The 18,827-nt window shown below is 38.5% G+C and overlaps 12 protein-coding genes across 12 annotated transcripts in view; 6 read left to right on the top strand and 6 right to left on the bottom strand.

Moving 5' to 3' along the window:
* Nucleotides 1–3,357, top strand: part of Gasu_22610 (ubiquitin carboxyl-terminal hydrolase 7) — a 4,141-nt gene extending 784 nt beyond the window's left edge. Inside the window, exons 4-6 of the mRNA XM_005706815.1 lie at nucleotides 14–2,331; nucleotides 2,382–2,870; nucleotides 2,922–3,357. Coding sequence (XP_005706872.1) covers nucleotides 14–2,331; nucleotides 2,382–2,870; nucleotides 2,922–3,291 — 3,177 coding nt within the window. The 3' untranslated portion in view covers nucleotides 3,292–3,357. The remainder of the gene's footprint in view (nucleotides 1–13; nucleotides 2,332–2,381; nucleotides 2,871–2,921) is intronic.
* Nucleotides 3,358–3,365: 8 nt separating this feature from the next.
* On the bottom strand, nucleotides 3,366–4,036 carry Gasu_22600 (uncharacterized protein). The gene is made up of 3 exons (XM_005706814.1): nucleotides 3,944–4,036; nucleotides 3,786–3,901; nucleotides 3,366–3,737 (listed from the first exon to the last, which is right to left on the bottom strand). Exons 1-3 carry the CDS (start codon nucleotides 4,026–4,028, stop codon nucleotides 3,429–3,431), a joined length of 510 nt encoding a protein of 169 aa, XP_005706871.1. The 5' UTR covers nucleotides 4,029–4,036; the 3' UTR covers nucleotides 3,366–3,428.
* Nucleotides 4,037–4,046: 10 nt separating this feature from the next.
* Gasu_22590 (uncharacterized protein) lies at nucleotides 4,047–5,000 on the top strand. The gene is made up of 3 exons (XM_005706813.1): nucleotides 4,047–4,195; nucleotides 4,249–4,626; nucleotides 4,674–5,000. Exons 1-3 carry the CDS (start codon nucleotides 4,081–4,083, stop codon nucleotides 4,961–4,963), a joined length of 783 nt encoding a protein of 260 aa, XP_005706870.1. The 5' UTR covers nucleotides 4,047–4,080; the 3' UTR covers nucleotides 4,964–5,000.
* A 6-nt stretch (nucleotides 5,001–5,006) lies between these two features.
* On the top strand, nucleotides 5,007–5,621 carry Gasu_22580 (uncharacterized protein). Its single transcript, XM_005706812.1, has 3 exons — nucleotides 5,007–5,281; nucleotides 5,329–5,427; nucleotides 5,474–5,621. The coding sequence occupies exons 1-3, from the start codon at nucleotides 5,027–5,029 to the stop codon at nucleotides 5,582–5,584; spliced, it is 465 nt and encodes a 154-aa protein (XP_005706869.1). The 5' UTR covers nucleotides 5,007–5,026; the 3' UTR covers nucleotides 5,585–5,621.
* Nucleotides 5,622–5,635: 14 nt separating this feature from the next.
* On the bottom strand, nucleotides 5,636–7,306 carry Gasu_22570 (aminoacylase). The gene is made up of 5 exons (XM_005706811.1): nucleotides 7,163–7,306; nucleotides 7,033–7,112; nucleotides 6,766–6,963; nucleotides 5,919–6,715; nucleotides 5,636–5,870 (listed from the first exon to the last, which is right to left on the bottom strand). The coding sequence occupies exons 1-5, from the start codon at nucleotides 7,284–7,286 to the stop codon at nucleotides 5,672–5,674; spliced, it is 1,398 nt and encodes a 465-aa protein (XP_005706868.1). The 5' UTR covers nucleotides 7,287–7,306; the 3' UTR covers nucleotides 5,636–5,671.
* A 40-nt stretch (nucleotides 7,307–7,346) lies between these two features.
* Nucleotides 7,347–9,021, top strand: Gasu_22560 (uncharacterized protein). Its single transcript, XM_005706810.1, has 2 exons — nucleotides 7,347–8,360; nucleotides 8,411–9,021. Exons 1-2 carry the CDS (start codon nucleotides 7,441–7,443, stop codon nucleotides 8,901–8,903), a joined length of 1,413 nt encoding a protein of 470 aa, XP_005706867.1. The 5' UTR covers nucleotides 7,347–7,440; the 3' UTR covers nucleotides 8,904–9,021.
* Nucleotides 9,022–9,025: 4 nt separating this feature from the next.
* On the bottom strand, nucleotides 9,026–10,436 carry Gasu_22550 (ribonuclease Z). Its single transcript, XM_005706809.1, has 2 exons — nucleotides 10,037–10,436; nucleotides 9,026–9,991 (listed from the first exon to the last, which is right to left on the bottom strand). Exons 1-2 carry the CDS (start codon nucleotides 10,399–10,401, stop codon nucleotides 9,067–9,069), a joined length of 1,290 nt encoding a protein of 429 aa, XP_005706866.1. The 5' UTR covers nucleotides 10,402–10,436; the 3' UTR covers nucleotides 9,026–9,066.
* Nucleotides 10,437–10,445: 9 nt separating this feature from the next.
* On the bottom strand, nucleotides 10,446–10,906 carry Gasu_22540 (uncharacterized protein). Its single transcript, XM_005706808.1, has 2 exons — nucleotides 10,719–10,906; nucleotides 10,446–10,665 (listed from the first exon to the last, which is right to left on the bottom strand). The coding sequence occupies exons 1-2, from the start codon at nucleotides 10,831–10,833 to the stop codon at nucleotides 10,511–10,513; spliced, it is 270 nt and encodes an 89-aa protein (XP_005706865.1). The 5' UTR covers nucleotides 10,834–10,906; the 3' UTR covers nucleotides 10,446–10,510.
* Nucleotides 10,907–11,096: 190 nt separating this feature from the next.
* Nucleotides 11,097–12,281, top strand: Gasu_22530 (Nudix hydrolase-like protein). Its single transcript, XM_005706807.1, has 4 exons — nucleotides 11,097–11,339; nucleotides 11,387–11,538; nucleotides 11,600–12,015; nucleotides 12,067–12,281. The coding sequence occupies exons 1-4, from the start codon at nucleotides 11,164–11,166 to the stop codon at nucleotides 12,250–12,252; spliced, it is 930 nt and encodes a 309-aa protein (XP_005706864.1). The 5' UTR covers nucleotides 11,097–11,163; the 3' UTR covers nucleotides 12,253–12,281.
* Nucleotides 12,282–12,286: 5 nt separating this feature from the next.
* On the top strand, nucleotides 12,287–14,819 carry Gasu_22520 (helicase). Its single transcript, XM_005706806.1, has 3 exons — nucleotides 12,287–12,858; nucleotides 12,925–13,093; nucleotides 13,146–14,819. Exons 1-3 carry the CDS (start codon nucleotides 12,297–12,299, stop codon nucleotides 14,791–14,793), a joined length of 2,379 nt encoding a protein of 792 aa, XP_005706863.1. The 5' UTR covers nucleotides 12,287–12,296; the 3' UTR covers nucleotides 14,794–14,819.
* Nucleotides 14,820–14,825: 6 nt separating this feature from the next.
* On the bottom strand, nucleotides 14,826–16,096 carry Gasu_22510 (nucleic acid binding protein). Its single transcript, XM_005706805.1, has 2 exons — nucleotides 15,179–16,096; nucleotides 14,826–15,127 (listed from the first exon to the last, which is right to left on the bottom strand). The coding sequence occupies exons 1-2, from the start codon at nucleotides 16,091–16,093 to the stop codon at nucleotides 14,861–14,863; spliced, it is 1,182 nt and encodes a 393-aa protein (XP_005706862.1). The 5' UTR covers nucleotides 16,094–16,096; the 3' UTR covers nucleotides 14,826–14,860.
* A 69-nt stretch (nucleotides 16,097–16,165) lies between these two features.
* Gasu_22500 (pre-mRNA-splicing factor ATP-dependent RNA helicase) lies at nucleotides 16,166–18,826 on the bottom strand. Its single transcript, XM_005706804.1, has 3 exons — nucleotides 17,764–18,826; nucleotides 16,900–17,715; nucleotides 16,166–16,850 (listed from the first exon to the last, which is right to left on the bottom strand). The coding sequence occupies exons 1-3, from the start codon at nucleotides 18,820–18,822 to the stop codon at nucleotides 16,617–16,619; spliced, it is 2,109 nt and encodes a 702-aa protein (XP_005706861.1). The 5' UTR covers nucleotides 18,823–18,826; the 3' UTR covers nucleotides 16,166–16,616.
* Between the last annotated feature and the right edge of the window lies 1 nt (nucleotide 18,827).

Raw genomic sequence — 18,827 nt, 5'->3', positions numbered from 1 at the left:
TGAATTCGTGAAGCTGGACCTTATCAACAGACCTGAAGAAGGCTTTTTAGTAGCCGGTAGTCTCTTATTCACGGCTCAAGTTACTTTAGTATCAGAATGGGAGTTGGATAATCCTGTGGTAGACTACAACTCGAGAAAGGCAACCGGATATGTTGGTTTGAAGAATCAGGGAGCTACTTGTTATATGAATTCTTTGTTGCAGACTTTATTTCATTTAGGAGAATTTCGGAGGGCAGTATATCGCATGCCAGTGCTAAATAGTTCTTCAGATAACAGCCCTGATCTTTTAACTTATGCTCTACAACGAGTTTTTTATGATTTACAGTATTGTCCAACAGTAGTCAAGACGAAGAGATTGACGGATAGTTTTGGTTGGGATAATGCCGATGCTTTCACACAACATGATGTACAGGAGTTGAATCGAATCCTATGCGATGCTTTAGAGGAGAAGATGAAGAGAGAAGGGGGAGAAGATGGAGTGAACATCATTCAGCGACTATTTGAGGGCAAGATATTGAATTATATCAAATGTATTTATGTTCCATATGAAAGTTCTCATGTAGAGACATTTTATGATCTTTCCCTGAATGTGCGTGGTTGTGCTGATATATATGAATCCTTTGAAAAGTATACAGAAGTTGAAATCATGGATGGGGACAACAAATATCGTGCTGAAGGTTATCAAGAACTTCAGGCAGCCAAGAAAGGTGCGGTGTTTATTACACTTCCTCCTGTTTTACAGTTACATTTGAAGAGATTTGAGTACGACTTTGCACATGATATGATGGTGAAGATAAATGATCATTACAAGTTTTATGAGACGATAAACTTGAATTCCTTTGTGAGCCGAGAAGAGTCGATGGAACCATCCAATGTGGATTACACTTATGATTTGCATGCTGTTTTGGTTCATATGGGAGATATTTATGGTGGACATTATTATGCATTTATTCGTCCTCATTTATTACAAGACCCTGATGGTTGGTACAAGTTTGATGATGACTTGGTATTAAAGTCAGATAGACATCAAGCTATTGAAGAAAATTTTGGCGTTGGTGGACAAAAAATTGCACCGGAAGAGGAGAAAGAACAAGAGGAGAGAGACCGCAAGTCGAGAACGTTGAATGGATTAACTCCACCCGAGTTACAGCCACCACGTTCACGTCAGTCTATGGTGAGAAAATTTGCCAACGCATATATGTTGCAATATATTCGAAGAGATAAAATTCAAGACTATTTAACACCTCTTAAAGATGCTGAAGTACCTCATGAGTTGATTGAACGCCTTGAAAAGGAGAAGGAAGAAGAAGCTTTGAGAAAGAAGGAAAGAATGGAAGCCCATTTATACTGTACTTTTATGGTTGTCACTGATAATGACTTGTTTCAGTATCGAGGAACTGATTTGCTTCCACGCTCTGGGCTGTACAAGTTAAAGATGCGAAAAAGTACCACTTTGAAAGAACTCAAGGATTCTCTCTTTTCTCGTGGCCTTGTAAAGGATCCAACAATGATACGAATATGGCGCTGTTTCCAACGTGATAATGATACAATTCGTACACAGTTTCTATTGGCTGGAAGTAGAGAAAACAGCAGTGTTTTAGAGGATCCGGGTTATCAGAAACCGGATGGAACTTGGGAAGCTCGAGTATTGGATGAAAGCTTGGTCCCCATTTACGTTGAAGATTTGTCATTGAATGATGGAAGAAGTGATCGAATAAGAGCGCTTTCACTACCAAAGTCTTTGAATGTCGCTGTAGCTGCTGACGAAATGTTGTTATTCTTCAAGCTCTATACACCATTTCCAACTGCTGACTATCGCATTATTGGAAAACAAATTATGAAACAAAATGATGTTATTGCTGATGTATTGGCTGTGATAAAGGAATTGATGGGAGAAAGTAGTTTCAACCAAGAAATGTTACTCTTTGAAGAAATATCTCCAAGAAATGTTCAAAAATTGGATGACATATCTCGAACTTTGAAGAGTTATAAGATAGGTTGTGGAGATATCATAGTTATCCAACCAGTTCCTTTACCATTGGAACATGAACAAGTCAAACAGATAATCGACTCGGGTGCAAGATATTTGCCAACTGTATTGGACTTTTTCGAATATTTGATGAAACGAGTGGATGTGGAAATACGCAATATTCTCGAACCTCATAAGCCGGGAATTATTTTGGATATGATGGTAACTGATACTTATGAACAAATGAGAGATCGATTCTGTAAGTTAATACGGGCAAGTATTGACCCTGAATATATTCGATTCTTTCCAATGGATCCTTATCGAATGCAGCCACGTTCGTTTCCATTTACTTTTTCTGAAAGGTAAGTAACACACTCCAATATTTGAATATTCTTCTCATTCATTGGTTTAGAAATGAAAGTTTTCAAGACTGGATTCGTTCTTTTGCTGTTCGCACTCCACCTGGTAGAGTTTTGTATTATCAAAGACTGGCGTATGCAGCTGTACAATATGATGAAAAAGATGAATATACCGTTATTTATCGAGAAGACAGTGGTCGATGTTTGAAGGAAGATGAAAGTTTCACAGATATTCAGGAATGTCTCTTTTCCACTACAGACCAAGTTCTGAAGGAGAACAATTGTGGAAATGGAATCGAGTCTGGTGTGAAGAGTCATCGAACGAATATTTTGAGTATTTTATTGCCACATCACTCTAAAGTGTTGCACTTATTGCAGCGCATTCGAGAGCTTTTAAATCTTGCAATGGAAATAGAATTGCGACTGGTACTTGTACAGGATCATCGCATCGTTCGATATTGTTTACCGGATGAAGAAATACCGGAATGGCGTCCAGGAACTGGAATGATGATGAGAGTAGAGCCTTGCGAAAGAGAATTAGAGTAAGAATGAATCTTTTGAAAGTTGTAGGAAACTAAGCTGTGGTTATTTAGGGATAGCATTTGGGTATCGGTAGTTCACGTTACCAAGGACCATAAGCAGTTAGGAGGATATGATATCTTTGGAGTTCCATTTCTCTTACAAGTTCCTCAATCAGGTGATACAATAGAAGAACTGCGAAGACGATTGGCAAGAACTTTACAAGTGAAAGAAGAAGAAGCAGAATCTTGGAAGCTCCACGAAATTCAGGGCGATAATCTTCGTTCTTTACCTATGGATCCTGAAGTTGTTTGGATACCTCATTCTCCGGCCCAAGGCAATGTGTTTTCTTATTCTCTTGCTATTGAAAGAAAGAATACTTCGAAACGGCTACACTTGTCATCGAAAGCTTTTGGAGATAAACCTTTGAAGATACGTGGTTAAACAAGATTCCCAACTTGGTTCTTTCCCTAGTCCATTTCTTCTCGGAATAAATGGAAGGGTTGCTCAGTACCAGAAATTTCACAAGAATACAAAACTTCCCACTTTTGGGTACCCTGTAAACCATAGCAAATGAGTATTCACCGGGTAACTTTTGCGAGTGGACTTGCCAAGTGCTCTACAAAAGGGTCACCAACTACTGTCTTCCACTGTTGTTGTTGTTCCATATTATCTACGACTTGTAGATAAATCTGAAAAGTAGACGTACCTACTAACGAAGACGCTTGTCCAACATACAGCAACTTGTACAGTGCATTCCGAAACAATTCTTGCCACTTTAATATAACATCTACTGTGCAAACTTTTGGTGTTGTCTGTGGAAACTGCATTTGATAGTTGACTTGTTTGTTGGGATGCGATAAAGATATGCGGATGCTACGCAATAAACCCTAAAAAAGGAATGAAAATCAGTCAACTAAGAAACCAGCAATACCTACGTTTGCAAAGTAACTTTTGATATCGTGTAGAATGGGGTTTAGATAATCTGCTACGATTGGACTTTTACAAAAGTAAACTACAGCGCCCCATCTTTCACGACGTTCAAAGGTATCTACTGAGATGAGAAGGCAACGAAATTAGCAGAGGTAGAAACTACCTAATGGATATACTTGGTGTATATACAATATTGTGTGAATAAGACAACAGGTCAAGTCAAGCCACAAGTTATTCCAATCATCCATATATTAGTTTCCCAAAAGTTGTTCAGAGAATTGGTAAAGTGGATCGAAAACCATGCAAGGTATTCGTCGCGCCTTGTATGTGGTTGGTCAAATGATAAGAGAAACAGGTCAATCTATGGACCACTTAGGTATCCGAGTTCAAGGAGGATACAGTTATCGTGAACCACGTAAGTAGTTTCTTGTCCAGTTGTTAGACAGCAGGGTCCATTCGCTTTCCTAGTTAGCAGACATCGACAGTTGATGAACATCGGTCTAAAGAAACCTATTTTTGAAGACAACGTTTTCATTGCTCCCAACGCTTCGGTTATTGGATACGTTCAACTTGGGGCGAATAGTTCTGTTGGATATGGTGCTGTGTTGAGAGCTGATGCGGTTCCCATCGTAGTGGTTGGCGACAGTCATATTGGGGATGATGTGGTTATCCATTGTACTCGTATTCCAGAGGAACGTGGAAATCCAACGTTTATTGGGAAACAAGTGATTATAGGAGCTCGCAGTAGTATCTACAGTTGTACAATCTATGATAAAGTCTACATCGGTTGGGGTTCGTTGATCGAAGAAGATTGTGTTATTTCTACACGTTCGGTAATAGCGTCCGGTATGTGTGAATATATATACTAGTTGTTGGTCGTTGAATATCTTTAGGTTCTCGACTGGTAAAGGGAACCAGCGTTCCTTCCGATGAATTATGGGGTGGCAATCCCGCAAACTATATTCGCAAGTTGACCAATGAAGAGTTGAATAGTTTTGAGCAGCTGTTGAAGGAGCAACAACAATTGGCAGAGCTTCATGCAAAGATTTGTGGCAAGACTCCTGATCAAGTGGAAAGTGAAAGGCACATGGCAGCGGTAAGATCGAGGCTTCCTTTGGATTATTTAGAGTATATGAGAGAGATGGATACTTCGAAACAAGTTGCATTACCCAAAGTGGAATAGTCATCATTGGAAATCATATAAACTATTTTTTCTTACAAGATGTTGAAAGAGAATCATCATAGAATGGGATGGATCAGTTACTTGCCAAGTTGTTGGACTAGTCGTCGTTGTTTACATTCTGCTATTCAACAGTCCTTTAAAAAGTCATATGGGTTGAGTTGCCCTCGAGTGGTTTATATGGATATGCAGACGCAATCGTCTTCTTTCGATAGAGAGAGTGGAGAAGAGTGGAAAAGAGCTATGGAGAAAGCACAGTTACTTGCGCAATATAGTCAACAACTTCAACAGCAACTTTCTATAATAAGAGTGGAAAGTAAAGTAAGACAAAATTTATGATTCATTCTATTTGTGGTTGACCCATAAAGTCTGTTGATGGATGGGTGGAGGCACGATATTCAGGAAATCAGGTACCTTGTAGTGTACAAGTGGATGAGAAGTTGCTTTCATCAGGAGATATTCAAGCGGTAAGATGACTGTTAGGGTTTATTTAGGGTTTATGTTGTGTTGTAGATATCCAATTCTATTACGGAAGCAATAGTGGGAGCTTATGAAGCAAGTTTATCCTATTCACAGAATGAGATGGCTGTTGTAGCTAAGAGTATGGAAAGAAATAGAAGTTGACTTTGAGTTTGAATACAAGTGCGTTAGGTTTAGGGTTAAAACTGGAGGATGAATAAGAGAAAAAGAAACCGACTTTAGAAAACAATATCAAAGTTCTTCATGAGGCATAGTTGTTGTTATAGAATGGGTTATATTTTCAGTTGGTTTACAACTTGGGATTGTTGGGTAATCCAAAGTACTTAAAGCTTCAATAAGTCTTTCATAAATGGAGATGCCTTTAAGAAATATGTCTTTGGGAATATATTCATCGTTATCATGTAATAATACTGGAGTCGAATGAATAGGACTAGAATATTCATTACGATACGATTGTTTTCAACTCTAAGAAACTTACCTAAACCCGAAACAAGGAATTTTCCTTTCTCTCAAATATCGTGCATCTGTAGAAGCAGGAAATATTGCAGTTTTATAAGAAATGGATAATTCATCGAAAACTTGTTGTATCACTTGATAGTAGGGATTCTCCACGGGATCTTTGCTAGTTACTTGAGGAATATCAACTCTGTGAATAAACTTGTAGTAATAATGACTGCAATTTCCAATCCAGTTATTCATGATTTCATCTTCAGTACATGACAACCAATCGGATATGATTCGAGTCATTTCTTGGCTATGTTGTTTCGTGGGAGGTACTCGAATATCCAAACCTAACTCTGCTATTCCTGGGACCATATTCATCACATAACTATGATCGTCTTTGGTTACTCCGGAGCGAAGATAAACAAGATTGATTCCAATAATATCTCCCAAAGGGATTCCTTGACTCACTTGCTGCTCTTGTTGCTTTCGAAATTCGAGAACTTTTTGTTCTATCTTGTATAAGTGTTGGATGGCTGTATGATTGGGTAATGTTGCTCCATGAGCAGGTTGATCTGTAGCTCCAATAGTAAGCCACCAAGGTTGTCGCTCACCATAATACAACCACATAAAAGATTGTGGATTGGCTAAACCTTCATCCAATTCTAAGCTAATGTTCCACTTTTGAAATTCTTTGGACTCTACAAACACTCCCATTCCTTGAGCACCTCCAATCTCTTCGTCAGGAACTACCGAAAGCAAAACAGTTCGGTCAGGTTTCCAACCTCGTCGGATGAGATGCCTTAATGCTTCCAAGTACTGGATGGTAACACTCTATCAACCACGTGAGATGAACTTCTTGAAAGATGATGCATAATACCAACCTTCATATCTTGAGTACCTCTACCATAGACTTTATCTCGTTCGATGGTAGCAGCAAATGGATCTTGACTCCAACCACCAGGTTCTACAGGCACCACATCCATATGTGAATTGAGTAAAATAGTCGATCCATCGCCATTCGATCCTAATAACCAAGCCAGGAATATGGGTTTCCCTGGTACAAGTTCCAAAGACTGGGTCTAAATAAGATCATACAAATATATATATATATATAAACTCTCTAGAAGATTATAATAAATAACACTCACCTCTAAACCTATTTCAGTAGCCAATTGTGTTAAAAACTCGACTGCACTAGCATAGTCAGGATGAGGTTGATCTGTACGTACTATTTATGGAGTTCAAGGAAAAGAGTCAACCATTGTACAAAACACTTACTTTGAATATATTTTTGCAAGTTGGATATTGCCTCATCTTCACTTTCTTGAGCATTTGTTCTTAAGAATAGACAAAAAGTCAACCCTATGACTAGCCCTCCTACTAAGGAATACGACCTTTTCATGTGTGGACAAGTAAATAATGGCAAGTTGTAGTATGGATAAGAAAACATAGTCTCATCTAATCTTTTCTCACAACTGATCTATTTTTAGAATAAAAGTTTCAGTTGTTGAGAAAAGTGAATGGAAAAGTTGTTCATGGGCAGTTGTTCGTAGACCATGGACTCGTTGGCGTTTCATTCTGGTTTCGCAGTTGCAAGTATCAACAACCTACAAAGAAACGGTAATCAATTATGCATCAGTAACTACCTAAAGAGGTCGATAGGCATATTTCAGTTCGCTTATGACAACTGCAACCATCCAGTGACTAGAATGGTCTCCTCCTCCCAAGATGCTTTCCACGAGAAATCATTTCGAAGCAAAACTTTCAAGTTGAAAAACAATAGAAAGACGGAATTAGATCCATTTTGGGAAAACTTTGACAACTTATCCAACCAACTTGCGGACTTTTGTGCTATCCATAACCATCCTGCTGGAATATTGCCAACCAATGTATATTTGAGAGCAAAAGGTGCTCATGTACTAGTCGAAGCAATAGCAAAACATGGAGGGCCTGAACCAGTTTCACAAAAGTTGGGTTGGAAACTACCAAAACAAAGCAAGTGGACCCCTCTGCGGTCTGTGTTACGTGACCGAGAATTGGAGAGTCTCACTGAACAAGTTGTTGAACTCATAAAAGAAAGAAACTTGGCAAAGGATGAAATGCCCTCGAGAGAAACTATCAGAAAATACAAACCTGTTCTTATGAATAAGATTTGTGCTGGAAGATCACATTATGAGAAGATAGCGCAACGATTGGGTTTTGAAATACCAAAGAAGACCAGAAAGAAAAAACAAGTTTCTTATGTTGGATACAAGTCACAAGAGAAGAGAATCTATGGTTACTGGACAGATATGAATAATATTGCCAAAGAATTGGAAAACTTTTGTAAGCAGAATGATTTCAATCAACGCATCGTTCCTGCAAGTCAACAACTTTTGGCCAAAGGAAGAAGTGATATTTGGTATGCAATTGCACGTAAAGGAGGGGAAAGGCTGGTTGCTTCACATTTGGGTTTACATTGTAGTCAAGATTGGAGGTTCGTTAGTATTTACATGATTTCATTGATGAATACTAACTTGTTTTCAGATATTTCGAAGAGTTTCTTTATTTAGTGAAAGAAATTCATCAGTTTTGTCTACAATATAATTGTATAGGAATGATGCCTTCTTATCGTGTGTTTCGACTAGCAGGAAGGCCTGATTTGGCTACTTTGATTCTTCGTCATGGTGGCAATATAGCACTTGGTGCACGTTTGGGTTTAAAGTTGCATCAAAATACTGGAAAGAATCGTCTATTGAATTGGGGTCCCTTTTCTATTGAATTTGCGATTGAATGTTTGGAGTTTACAAAGCAACATTGCAGTGTGGTGGAAGGAATGATTCGAATTCCATCAAAGCAGTGTATGTTGTTGAATGGAAGAGAGGACCTGGTTGATACAGTGGAGAGTTATGGAGGTATTGTACAAGTTGCTCGACGATTGGGTTTGGCTCCTCCCAGTGATGAAGACTGGGTATGGCTTTCTGTAGATTCCATTTCAGAAAACAACAGCATGGAGAAGGGTTTGTATATATCAGAATAAGAGAGAGAGAGTGTGTGTGTGTGTGTGTGTGTAATAGTGTTATACCTCTCCAGATATATAATCTTATACTTTGTGGGAAAACAAAGATAAGAAATATCTCGTGGAGGTATATTTGTTGAGAAGTAAAACAAATTATTTGTGTGCAAATCATCAAAATGTTTACCTAAGAATGGAAGGACTCGGCACTTTGTGCAACATTCTCCATCATTTCACGTTCTTCCAAGTCTATTCTACACATATCCTCCGCAATGATACATCTTCCTCGCTTTGCAAAACCAGCCATTGCTTCTCTTATCATTTGTTGTTCGGTATCTGAAGACCAAATTCGAGGACTAATATGTGTAAGTGCTAAAAACTCCGCATTCACTTGTCTCGCAAATACACCAGCCATCTTTGCTGTGGAATGACCACTTTGAATAGATTCTTCTAAACAATCTTCTAAATTGGTTGCATCATGTATCAATAGAGAAGACTGTTCGGCTAAAGATGCCAATGAACTGGAATCACTAGTATCCACTGAAATAGTCACCTTCCTTCCAGGACGTACTCCACTTATCACTTGATTCGGTTTCACTACACGACCACCAGAAAGAGTTACTGTCTGACCTTGTGTTAACCTTCTGCGAACAGAGCCACGTGGTACTCCAAGTTCTTGAAACTTTTCTTCACTAAAATGTATTTTGGAAGACTCTTCAAACACATAACCGAAGCAAGGAACGGGATGAACCAAACGACTGGCCGTCAGAGTAAACCCTTTTGTATTCACTACTCTATAAATACCTTTGTCATCGGGGTAAATATCCGTATCTTCTACTTCCGTTCTATACGGTGGCAAAGGCTGTCTAAAAGGTTGATTTCTTTTGGTTTGTTCAGGTAAAATAAGCTCATGAGTATGGATAGGAACTGGAACTCGAACTCTAGTAGATAACAAAGCACTTCTTAAAAAGTAGCGGATACCTTCTGGTCCATAAATATGCAGAGGTTTACTTCTATCTGCTGCACTTATAACTAGCGAAGGAAGACCCAGAATGTGGTCGGCATGCAAATGAGTTATGAAAATATAATCGAGATTACAAGGTGCCGTACCACTTGACCCAATAAGTTGTCGTGTATATGTAGGAATGTATTCTTACCATTCAAACAGTCGGCGACAAGTACCTTCACCGGCATCGAACAATAACAAATACGCCGGTGTATTATGAAAACATAATTTCAAACCTATCGAAGTGAACCATCGATGAAAGGCATAACCGGAAGATGAAGTTCCATAAAAGTGAACACTCAAAGTTTCTGTGGGAACTCCGTCGGCTGATCGAGCTCCTCCTGCTATGACTTTGCCCTTCCAGTTGGGGTCCACAGAAAATACTTTGCTTCTGTGTGTTCTTCCAGGAGAACTGTGAGTTGGCTTGAGTGGGTTGGTTTTGGGTACAACTCCAGTGGAATAGTTGAGTCTAGCTACAACTTGCCCAACTATCCAACTACTAGTGCTTCTCCACATATCCTCCTCCTCTTCCCAACCAACGACATGCAAGTCAGTCTGGATAAGGTTACACGCAATAAGGTACAACAGAAAAAGAAAAACCTTTATATAATGTTAACACAGCTAGTTAACTATTCAAAGATAAGCTATCCGTCAATCCTTGAGTTGAGGAAGATGAGGCTGGTTTCAGTTTTTCAAAATCCCGTTTAGCGTCACTATAAGTCATTCCAAAACCTATACCACCTCCAAAACTAGAAACTGCAACTCTGGTTAACGGCGACCCTTCAAACAAACGTTAGTCCTGGAGTACGCGAACTCGAGAGAGATATTCTCACGGAACAGTATCAGCGCCGTCACAGAACCTAAAAGTACTCCATAAGCAACTCTTTTGATGCCCAGTTCCAAGGTTCTATCCCAAGTTTCAGCTACTTTCAACTCACTCTCAACCATAAGTAAAATGAGTCTATTAACCAATGTCCGTCCACACCCACCAATGTGGAAATGAGTATATATAACGCTTCGAGTGGATATTTCGTATATATATATATATATATATGTATATAAATATATAATATATAAAGAGAGAGAGAGAGAGAGAGAGAGAAAGATAAATCGATGGGACTACAGTATTTTCAACCTTGATAGAAAGAAGGAAACTTGGAATTCTCTCTCTCTGTGTATATAGCAATATACATATATATATATATAAATATATTTGTGATCCGAAGAGAAATGGGAATTTCGCTTCATTTACATCTCAACTTTTGAGAGTTTTAGAAAATGGGTTCCAATGAAACTTTACCAGATAACTTTGGAAAAGGTGGTTGGAAGATATGTTTCAAGATAGAACCACCTGCTACTTTGGGAAACGGAATGCTTAAGATAAGTTTTCACTCAGACTATAACCGCAAACCACATCCGGATGATATTGTGGAAGAAACTATAAAAGATATGTGGTATGTGTAGAATAACTATGGAATAGTTGTATACTGATTAGAAATAGGAAAAGAAGAAAAGAAGTAAACCCGAAAATGTGGAATGCTCTCAAGTTTCGTGTAGACAGTTATTCCACTTTTCACGCACAAGGTGCTAGTGTAGTCAAGTTAAACTTGGGTTTAACTGATTATGCTTCTTACCAGGGCTCAGGTAGTTTGGGTAAGGAACAGTTTCTCGTTACTAACTGATACTTTATACTTATGGTGGTGATGAACTTTAGCGAGTCCTCTTACTTTTTTCCAATCTCCTGAAGAAGGAGCACCAGAACGACACCTTCCTTTGTCACTTGGAAACGCAGGAATAGTTTTAACTAGTGACAACTTTATAATATTGTTAGAACGAAGTGAACAAGTAGGTGAAGGAGTTGGGAGATGGGTTCTACCGGGAGGACATCCAGAACCAAGTCATGTAAATATACCGGATAGTTATCTTACTCAGTCTTATGAAGGAACTAGAGACATGTGCCTAACCATTGAAAGAGAACTATATAACAGTATTTTAATGGAAATAACTGAAGAAGTAGGACTCAGGTCGAGTGAGTTGTTCACGTTGCAATTGTTAGGAATGGTTCAACGAGAAAGAGACAAAAGACCCGTACTTGTAGGTCATACCAGAACAACATTATCCAAGTCAGAGGTATTGTATTGTAAGATGGTATTATTCTATTTCTATTCTAATCAGTTATAGATGGAAGCCCGTTTTTGTTGTCAACGTATTCATACGGAAGCATGTCGAATATTATTCTGTGACATTCGGCAAGTAGAAACATTCTTTCAGGAGAATGAACAGATAATGCCGGAACATCGTGGAGCATTGCAACTGTATTTCGAGTCTTCTGTTTGTCAACAAGATTGGAAACTTTGTAAAGAATAAAAAATGGAAAATTTTCCCTCGTAGGAATTTTGTGGAATTACTTGATGAAAAAGTTGTTATTTTTCATATGTGGAGCGCCAGGTGTGGATAAATTGTCATCAATAAGAATACCGCAACAAGGTTTTACACTACCCGATAATTGTGACAGCGAAGATTACCTGAACCGTTGTCGCTTTTCTCCGTATTATTTCTTTCTTCGACACCCAGAAGCAGGCTTAGGTCGCTTTTGTAAACAAGTCAGTCAACACCTCTCAGAATATCAAGTCGCTATTGTAGAAGATGAACAAGGTGACATACCATTATTGGAAGAAATTCACAGAGCTATAAATAGAAGGTTGAATCAAGAAGAACAAGTGGAAGTGTTGGTTAACAAGTTTTTATTGATGGTAACAGACTTTGGTATTTGTAGAGAGGGAATTTTGAAACAATTGGCAAGTTCAATAAGAAAGTTTGAACTGACAAAGGACGGTTTGGCTAAAACAGCCCTTTCGAAGCAAATCTTGTGTCAGCAGCTCGCTCAACAAGTATACGCAGATTCGGTTTTCATATCTGCCTGGGAAACGAGTGAAAATCGCGAAGCAATCATTTCCTTGACAGAGCAAAATGGTATGTTTGAATATGGACGGAAACTATTCTTGGATAGTAATGTGAATAACAATATGTGATAAATAGGATACAAAAGTATATCAGTGCATCAAACACAAATATGCAACCCAGTTGAGGAGATCCATAATAATGAAGAGCCAACTGCCTTGTTCTTATTTCTCTCAGTTTCCATTAGTAATGCCATTGCAAGTTTGAAGGAAGAACAACTCCACAAGTTGAGAGAATGGATTCCACGGTCCGTGTGATATTGATGGAAATGATATATTCAACTAAGCTTTTTCGACTAGGGAAAGTATTTTGGTTGTGCTGGGCAAGTTTTACTCGGAAACGACAACGAGTATATCAAATTTTTCAAAGTCTTTGGCTCATCGATTGAACCGAACTGTTGTGGGCATACAGTTATGGGATGGATTATGGAAGCACTCTGATGATCTATTCAAAGCTGGATATATTCTGATGTCATCGCTTATGTCTTGTCCATCGATTGCGCTTGTCCTTTTTGAACCAGGTCCGAATGAGATGATGGTAGATTCTTCTGTCATCCCTGCCGTTGATTTGGAAAGTATTATGCGAGGAAGAGAAGTAGAAAGTGTATGGCAACTTGTATTGCGCAAATGGAATATGGAGAAAAGAAATGTTGTTTGGGAATGTCAAGGACTGTACAAGTTCTTGGACAATTGGTATTTAGAGCATCAAGGAAAGTGCCTTTTAGAAATATGCGTTGTTGAAACTTGCCATTCTCTTGTAGATTCACAACGAGAGAGTCAGCAAACAGGACAATGCATTTCATCAGCAACTCTAAAAAACGAAGCTCTTTTGAATATCAATCCTGCTTGCTGCAATTTATTAGACAAGGAAAGCATTCGACATTATGCCAGTTTCCATCCCAAGTTGGTAGAAAATGCTGAACAGTTGTTGGAGAAGCACCGTATAGAAGTATTATTTCCATCATCCAATGAAGTGGAATGTATTATGGAAGCCAGTCAAACGGGAAGTTATTATCACGTTTCATTTTCTACACAAGACGATCCTCCAGCTTTGAAGGAAACACAATGTGATTGTCCCTACTTTGCTAAACAAAAGAAAATGCAAAAGAATAGATTCTTATTTTGCAAGCATATTTTAGCTTTGATGATTCGGGTTCACCAGTTACTCACAGAACAACCTATGAATGAAGAAGTAGTTGACACTTGGAAGGAAGAAAAGAAGGAGGACGCTATGGAAACTTACCAAGAAACGAAAGGAAATGAAACACAAGACAATACTTTGTTCACATTTTCCAATGTCGATGATGATGTTGACAAGAATGAGTATAGCAACGACACTCCAGAATTGTGGACAGTGAAGCCAAATGCACCTAGAAGACTACCAGCTTTTGTGAATCATATTTCTGTTACTACAAATGCAGCACAACCCAGGAGAAAGAAACCATTGAAAAGAAAAATTTCTCCAGTTGAAACCAGCGAATCCGAATCGGAATCCCACAGTTGGGAAGCAAGTGGTGTGGACAATAAAACTATTCTAGTAAATGAAGCAGCTCAAGCACATAAGATGACAAGTCAACAAGGCGATGAGATGGAACAATCCAGTTATCCATCCAAGTCGACATCGAATGCTTTTTACAAATATTTACTATTCGGAGATGAGTCGGATGAAGAGGAAGCATCGATTCCGCCCATTCTTTCTCAGGAAACAAGTCTTTCAACGGAATCCTGGAATGCTTCCAAAGAGTCAAATGCGATGTTGATGGATGGATCATCAATCTTTGGTAAAACTGAGAACACTTTAGATATTCCATCATCAAGCAAGGAAAATAATGCTTCCTATGAAACACAGCCTATTCAAAATGTTGATGATAGTTTGGAAGTGTTTCTTCAAATGGATAAAAAACCCAAGCGAAGTATTCGAGACAAACTCGCAGGTCTACAAGAATAAACTTTCATAAAGGTTTATTGATTGCCAACACACACATATATGATATATATATATATATATATATGTTTTAAGTACGACCCAGTGGAGGAAATTCATGAATATAGGAAGAAGGATCATTCGATAAATAGATGGATGTATCATTTGAAGTTGTTGAAACTGAGTTATTGGGTACATAACCCACTATTTGTGAAGAATCACCAAAACTGCAATGTAACTGATAACTAGGAAACTGTAGAGCGGGATAGGAGGACGCAAAAGAATGTTCATGTAAGTTATTTCGAGGCACTCTTGAAGAAGAAGACTCTGCGCCTTTCATTGGTCCGTAGGATACATTCTGAACAACACACAATACATATATTTAGATAAAATTAGTTTCAATACTTACCTGAGTTTTACTAGTCAATGTGTATTGATTGTTGTTCATATAGTTACCGATTACAGCTGGTCTCAATTGAGTTGAATGAAGATACGATTGTGTTAAATTGGGATTTCCATTAATATGAGAGCAAGTCGATGAAGGTATCGTTGCACCCCATCTGCTATAGCTCCTATCAAAATCAGGATCATAAACGTCATTTTCAGTTTCCTTCTCCTCAACAAAAGCCACCCAATTATCTTCCATAACTGAAGTATCTTGGGCTTCTACAAGCGGTTGCAAAGTATGAGTTGGAGTACTTGGAGAGTGAAGCCACTTCGTTTCTTTTGAAATATCCGTTTTTGTGCCAATTTGTTGTGTTTGAGAACAATGAGAAGCAACGCTATTGTTGAATATTCTTGCTCTGGCTTTCTGATATTCTTCTTCTGTTACTCCACGAATAACGTTTCCTATTCCTGCCTCGAGTCCAACACAAGAAGACGAACGATGAAAAGTTCGCTGTGCTCCTTGTTGTACATTACGCTTCAAGAAAAAGGGCTTGCTGTTAGTATTCTCTGTTGGAGTTTGCCGTGATTCATTTGCAACTTCCCTCTTTGCAACTGAATTTTCCCAATCTGACAACAAAACATTCGGTATCTTGGTTTGTTCTGTCTTTAACAAAACTAGACGCCTCTTGTCACTATTAGTTCCATTATTCTCTGCTGCCAACAACAAGTTATCCAAACCATAGCGTAAAGCGACTCTATGAATGATTCTTCTTTGGAACGCAGTCTTAGGGGGAAACTCCAAACGTCGCAACTCACTATTCTTTACAAACTGGTTAAGGGTTTCCTCCAGCTTTTTCAAAGTATCGCGGTTCTTATTATTTTGCAAAACTGAAAGAATAAAAGGGTCTAAAAACTCTTCTGATGTTGTGTGGTCCATTTAGATACTTTGTTGTAGCTTTCACTCAGATTCAATAACTGGACAAGTTCAACTTTGCCATAGTGGGTTTGTAACAACTGATGATTGCGATTGGCGGCCGAAGAGGAAATGTGAAGAAGCAGAAGAGAGGAGTGGGAAGAGGAGAGAGTTGAGGGGAATTATATATATATATATATATATACAGATCGAAAGGTTATTACTGAGTAGTGGATATGACTGGAAGAATATTTTTTGCTATAATGATAAATGGATTTATCGCTCAACTTCAACTGATGGGTCTCATATAAGCTTTTGACCAGTCCGAATTTCTTTTTTTGACATATACTCGTAGGAGCCGGTTGGATATCCAGAATGGGAAAGACCTCTGAGTTTCAGTAGGAAAGCAATTGTCAGTTGGAAAACAACATAGTTAGTTGTATGTATAAAGGGCCAGAAAATGAAATTGTGAGAACACAAGGTAGACACAGTTTAGTGTCGACTTCTTTTCCATACCGAACTTTGCACTTCAAAAGGTGTCCGCTTTTTATTTCTGTTTGCGTGGCTTTTTATTTTTTATAGTCAGTTTCTCCAAATCTCGCTTTGCTTCTCCAACTGGAAAATTGGCAAGCTCATAATAATGAGAAGCATACTCTAATAACCATTCTCCTTTGATTTCCGTCACCGTTCGAATATACTTTCTACTAGTCAAAACAAACTCATTGTATACAACCCACGTAGGTTTATGGTCAAGACCATGTGACGGATGTAAACTAACAACCTATCAAGTGTTGGTTTGAATCGATACTCAAAACACACAAATTGCTTACCTGATTGTCCTTGACAGTTAAATAATAGCCGTTGGACTCCAAATGCGCAACTTGCATAAAAAAGCCATTCACCAAAGCCTTTCTAATATTCACATAAAACTCTGCAGACTGAAAATCGGTTGAAACCAAAGGCAAACTCAATTTGTTCATCATTGCTTCCAACTGACTGCGAACGTTGTCTGCTGATTTTAAGGAACGATAGTTGAGATAGTTCTGATAGCACCAATTGGGGTCTTCTTCATTGTGCTTATATGCATAATAAACATTCAATAAAGTGAGATGATCTCCTTCGGAATGTGTAAATCTCGCCTTTGCAGCATCTGCTTTCTTTTGGGCATCTCGAGGTCTCAAAAAACAGTTGGGTACTGAAAGCATCGCTACAATACTCAATATTTCATTAGAACATTGAAATTGTGGAGAGACAATGAGCATTTTCGATAGTTGAGGATCTAACGGAAACTCTGCCATTAGTTTACCAAGTTGTGTCAATTCACCTTCATCATCTAAAGCACCAAGATAGTTCAACAATTCTAAAGCACGCATAAGTGTTTCTGGTGCAGGTGGATCCATAAAGTCAAAGTGAACGAGGTCGTCCACACCAAGTTTTTTCAAAGTCAAGACAACATTAGCCAAGTTGGAGCGGAGAATTTCTGGATAAGTTGTTTCAATAAGGTCTTTCTTAAAAGTCTGTTCCGTAAATAGACGAAAACATTTTCCCGGTCGTGTACGACCTGCTCTTCCAGCTCTTTGTTTTGCCGATGCCTTTGAAATCGGCGAAACCAACAAAGACTCTACACGAACTCTGGGATCGTATATCTATACATTATTCATAAGCCATTCTATTACAAATAACCCATTACCAACCTTTTGTTTAGAAAAACCTGGATCAATAACGTATACAACACCATCTATAGTAAGTGAAGTCTCTGCAATGTTGGTTGCCACGATAATCTTTCGTCCATTGGAAGGAGGTGGTTCAAAAACTCTTTGTTGAGCATTGGGAGGTAAAGAAGAATAAAGTGGAAGAATTCTAAAAGGCTTTGAATCCTTAACTAGTAAAGGAATATCATGGTTCAATCTTTTGCAAGTCTCTTCAATTTCCTCTTCTCCTGTAAGAAATAGTAAAATGTCTCCCAACGGTTCATTGGCATGTATTTGAATAACTGTACGAATAGCAGCTTCCAAATAGTCTTTTTCTGGTTCCGGTGTATAATACACTTCTACGGGATATACTCTTCCAGGAACATTGATAAGAGGAACTGTAAGTGGGTGTTCTGGGTCTCTCGAAAAATAATCTTGAAACTTCCCAGCGTCAAGAGTTGCACTCATAATTACCAACTTTAGGTCTTCTCTCTGTCTAACTACGGTCTTCAGAATTCCCATTAAAATATCGGTAGCCAAAGTACGCTCATGTGCCTCATCCAATATGATCAAGGAATATCTGCTCAATTGAGGATCAGACATAGCCTCTCTCAACAACATTCCGTCTGTGGCGTATTTCAAAATGGTTTTGGGAGAAGTGACATCTTCAAAACGGATAGTATAACCAACAGCCTCTCCAAGAGGGACATCCAGTTCGTCAGCAACTCGTTGAGAGACTGACATAGCTGCTACTCTCCGTGGTTGTGTGCATACTATCATTTTGTTCTTCTCCAAATGGCCTTCTTCAAGAAAAAATTGAGGTACTTGTGTAGTCTTTCCCGAACCCGTATCTCCTACCAAGACAACCACTTTGCTCTCCTTCACAAGTTGAAGAAACTCTTCTCTTTTATCATATATAGGCAACGCTTTTCTGACTTTCAATAACTCATAATACTTTTCAGAATATGGTTTTCCTGTATACTTGTTTAAAGAAGAAGACTCGATATGATTATCTTCCAACAAGTGTGCAAGATAAGGGTTGGTCTTTTCAGACTTACCCATTTACA

The sequence above is a fragment of the Galdieria sulphuraria genome (assembly GCF_000341285.1).
Source record: "Galdieria sulphuraria unplaced genomic scaffold scaf_16, whole genome shotgun sequence".
Taxonomy (NCBI): Eukaryota; Rhodophyta; class Bangiophyceae; order Galdieriales; family Galdieriaceae; genus Galdieria; species Galdieria sulphuraria.
The sequence above is the reverse complement of the archived record's forward strand: the minus strand, read 5'-3'. Positions and strand labels throughout refer to the sequence as shown.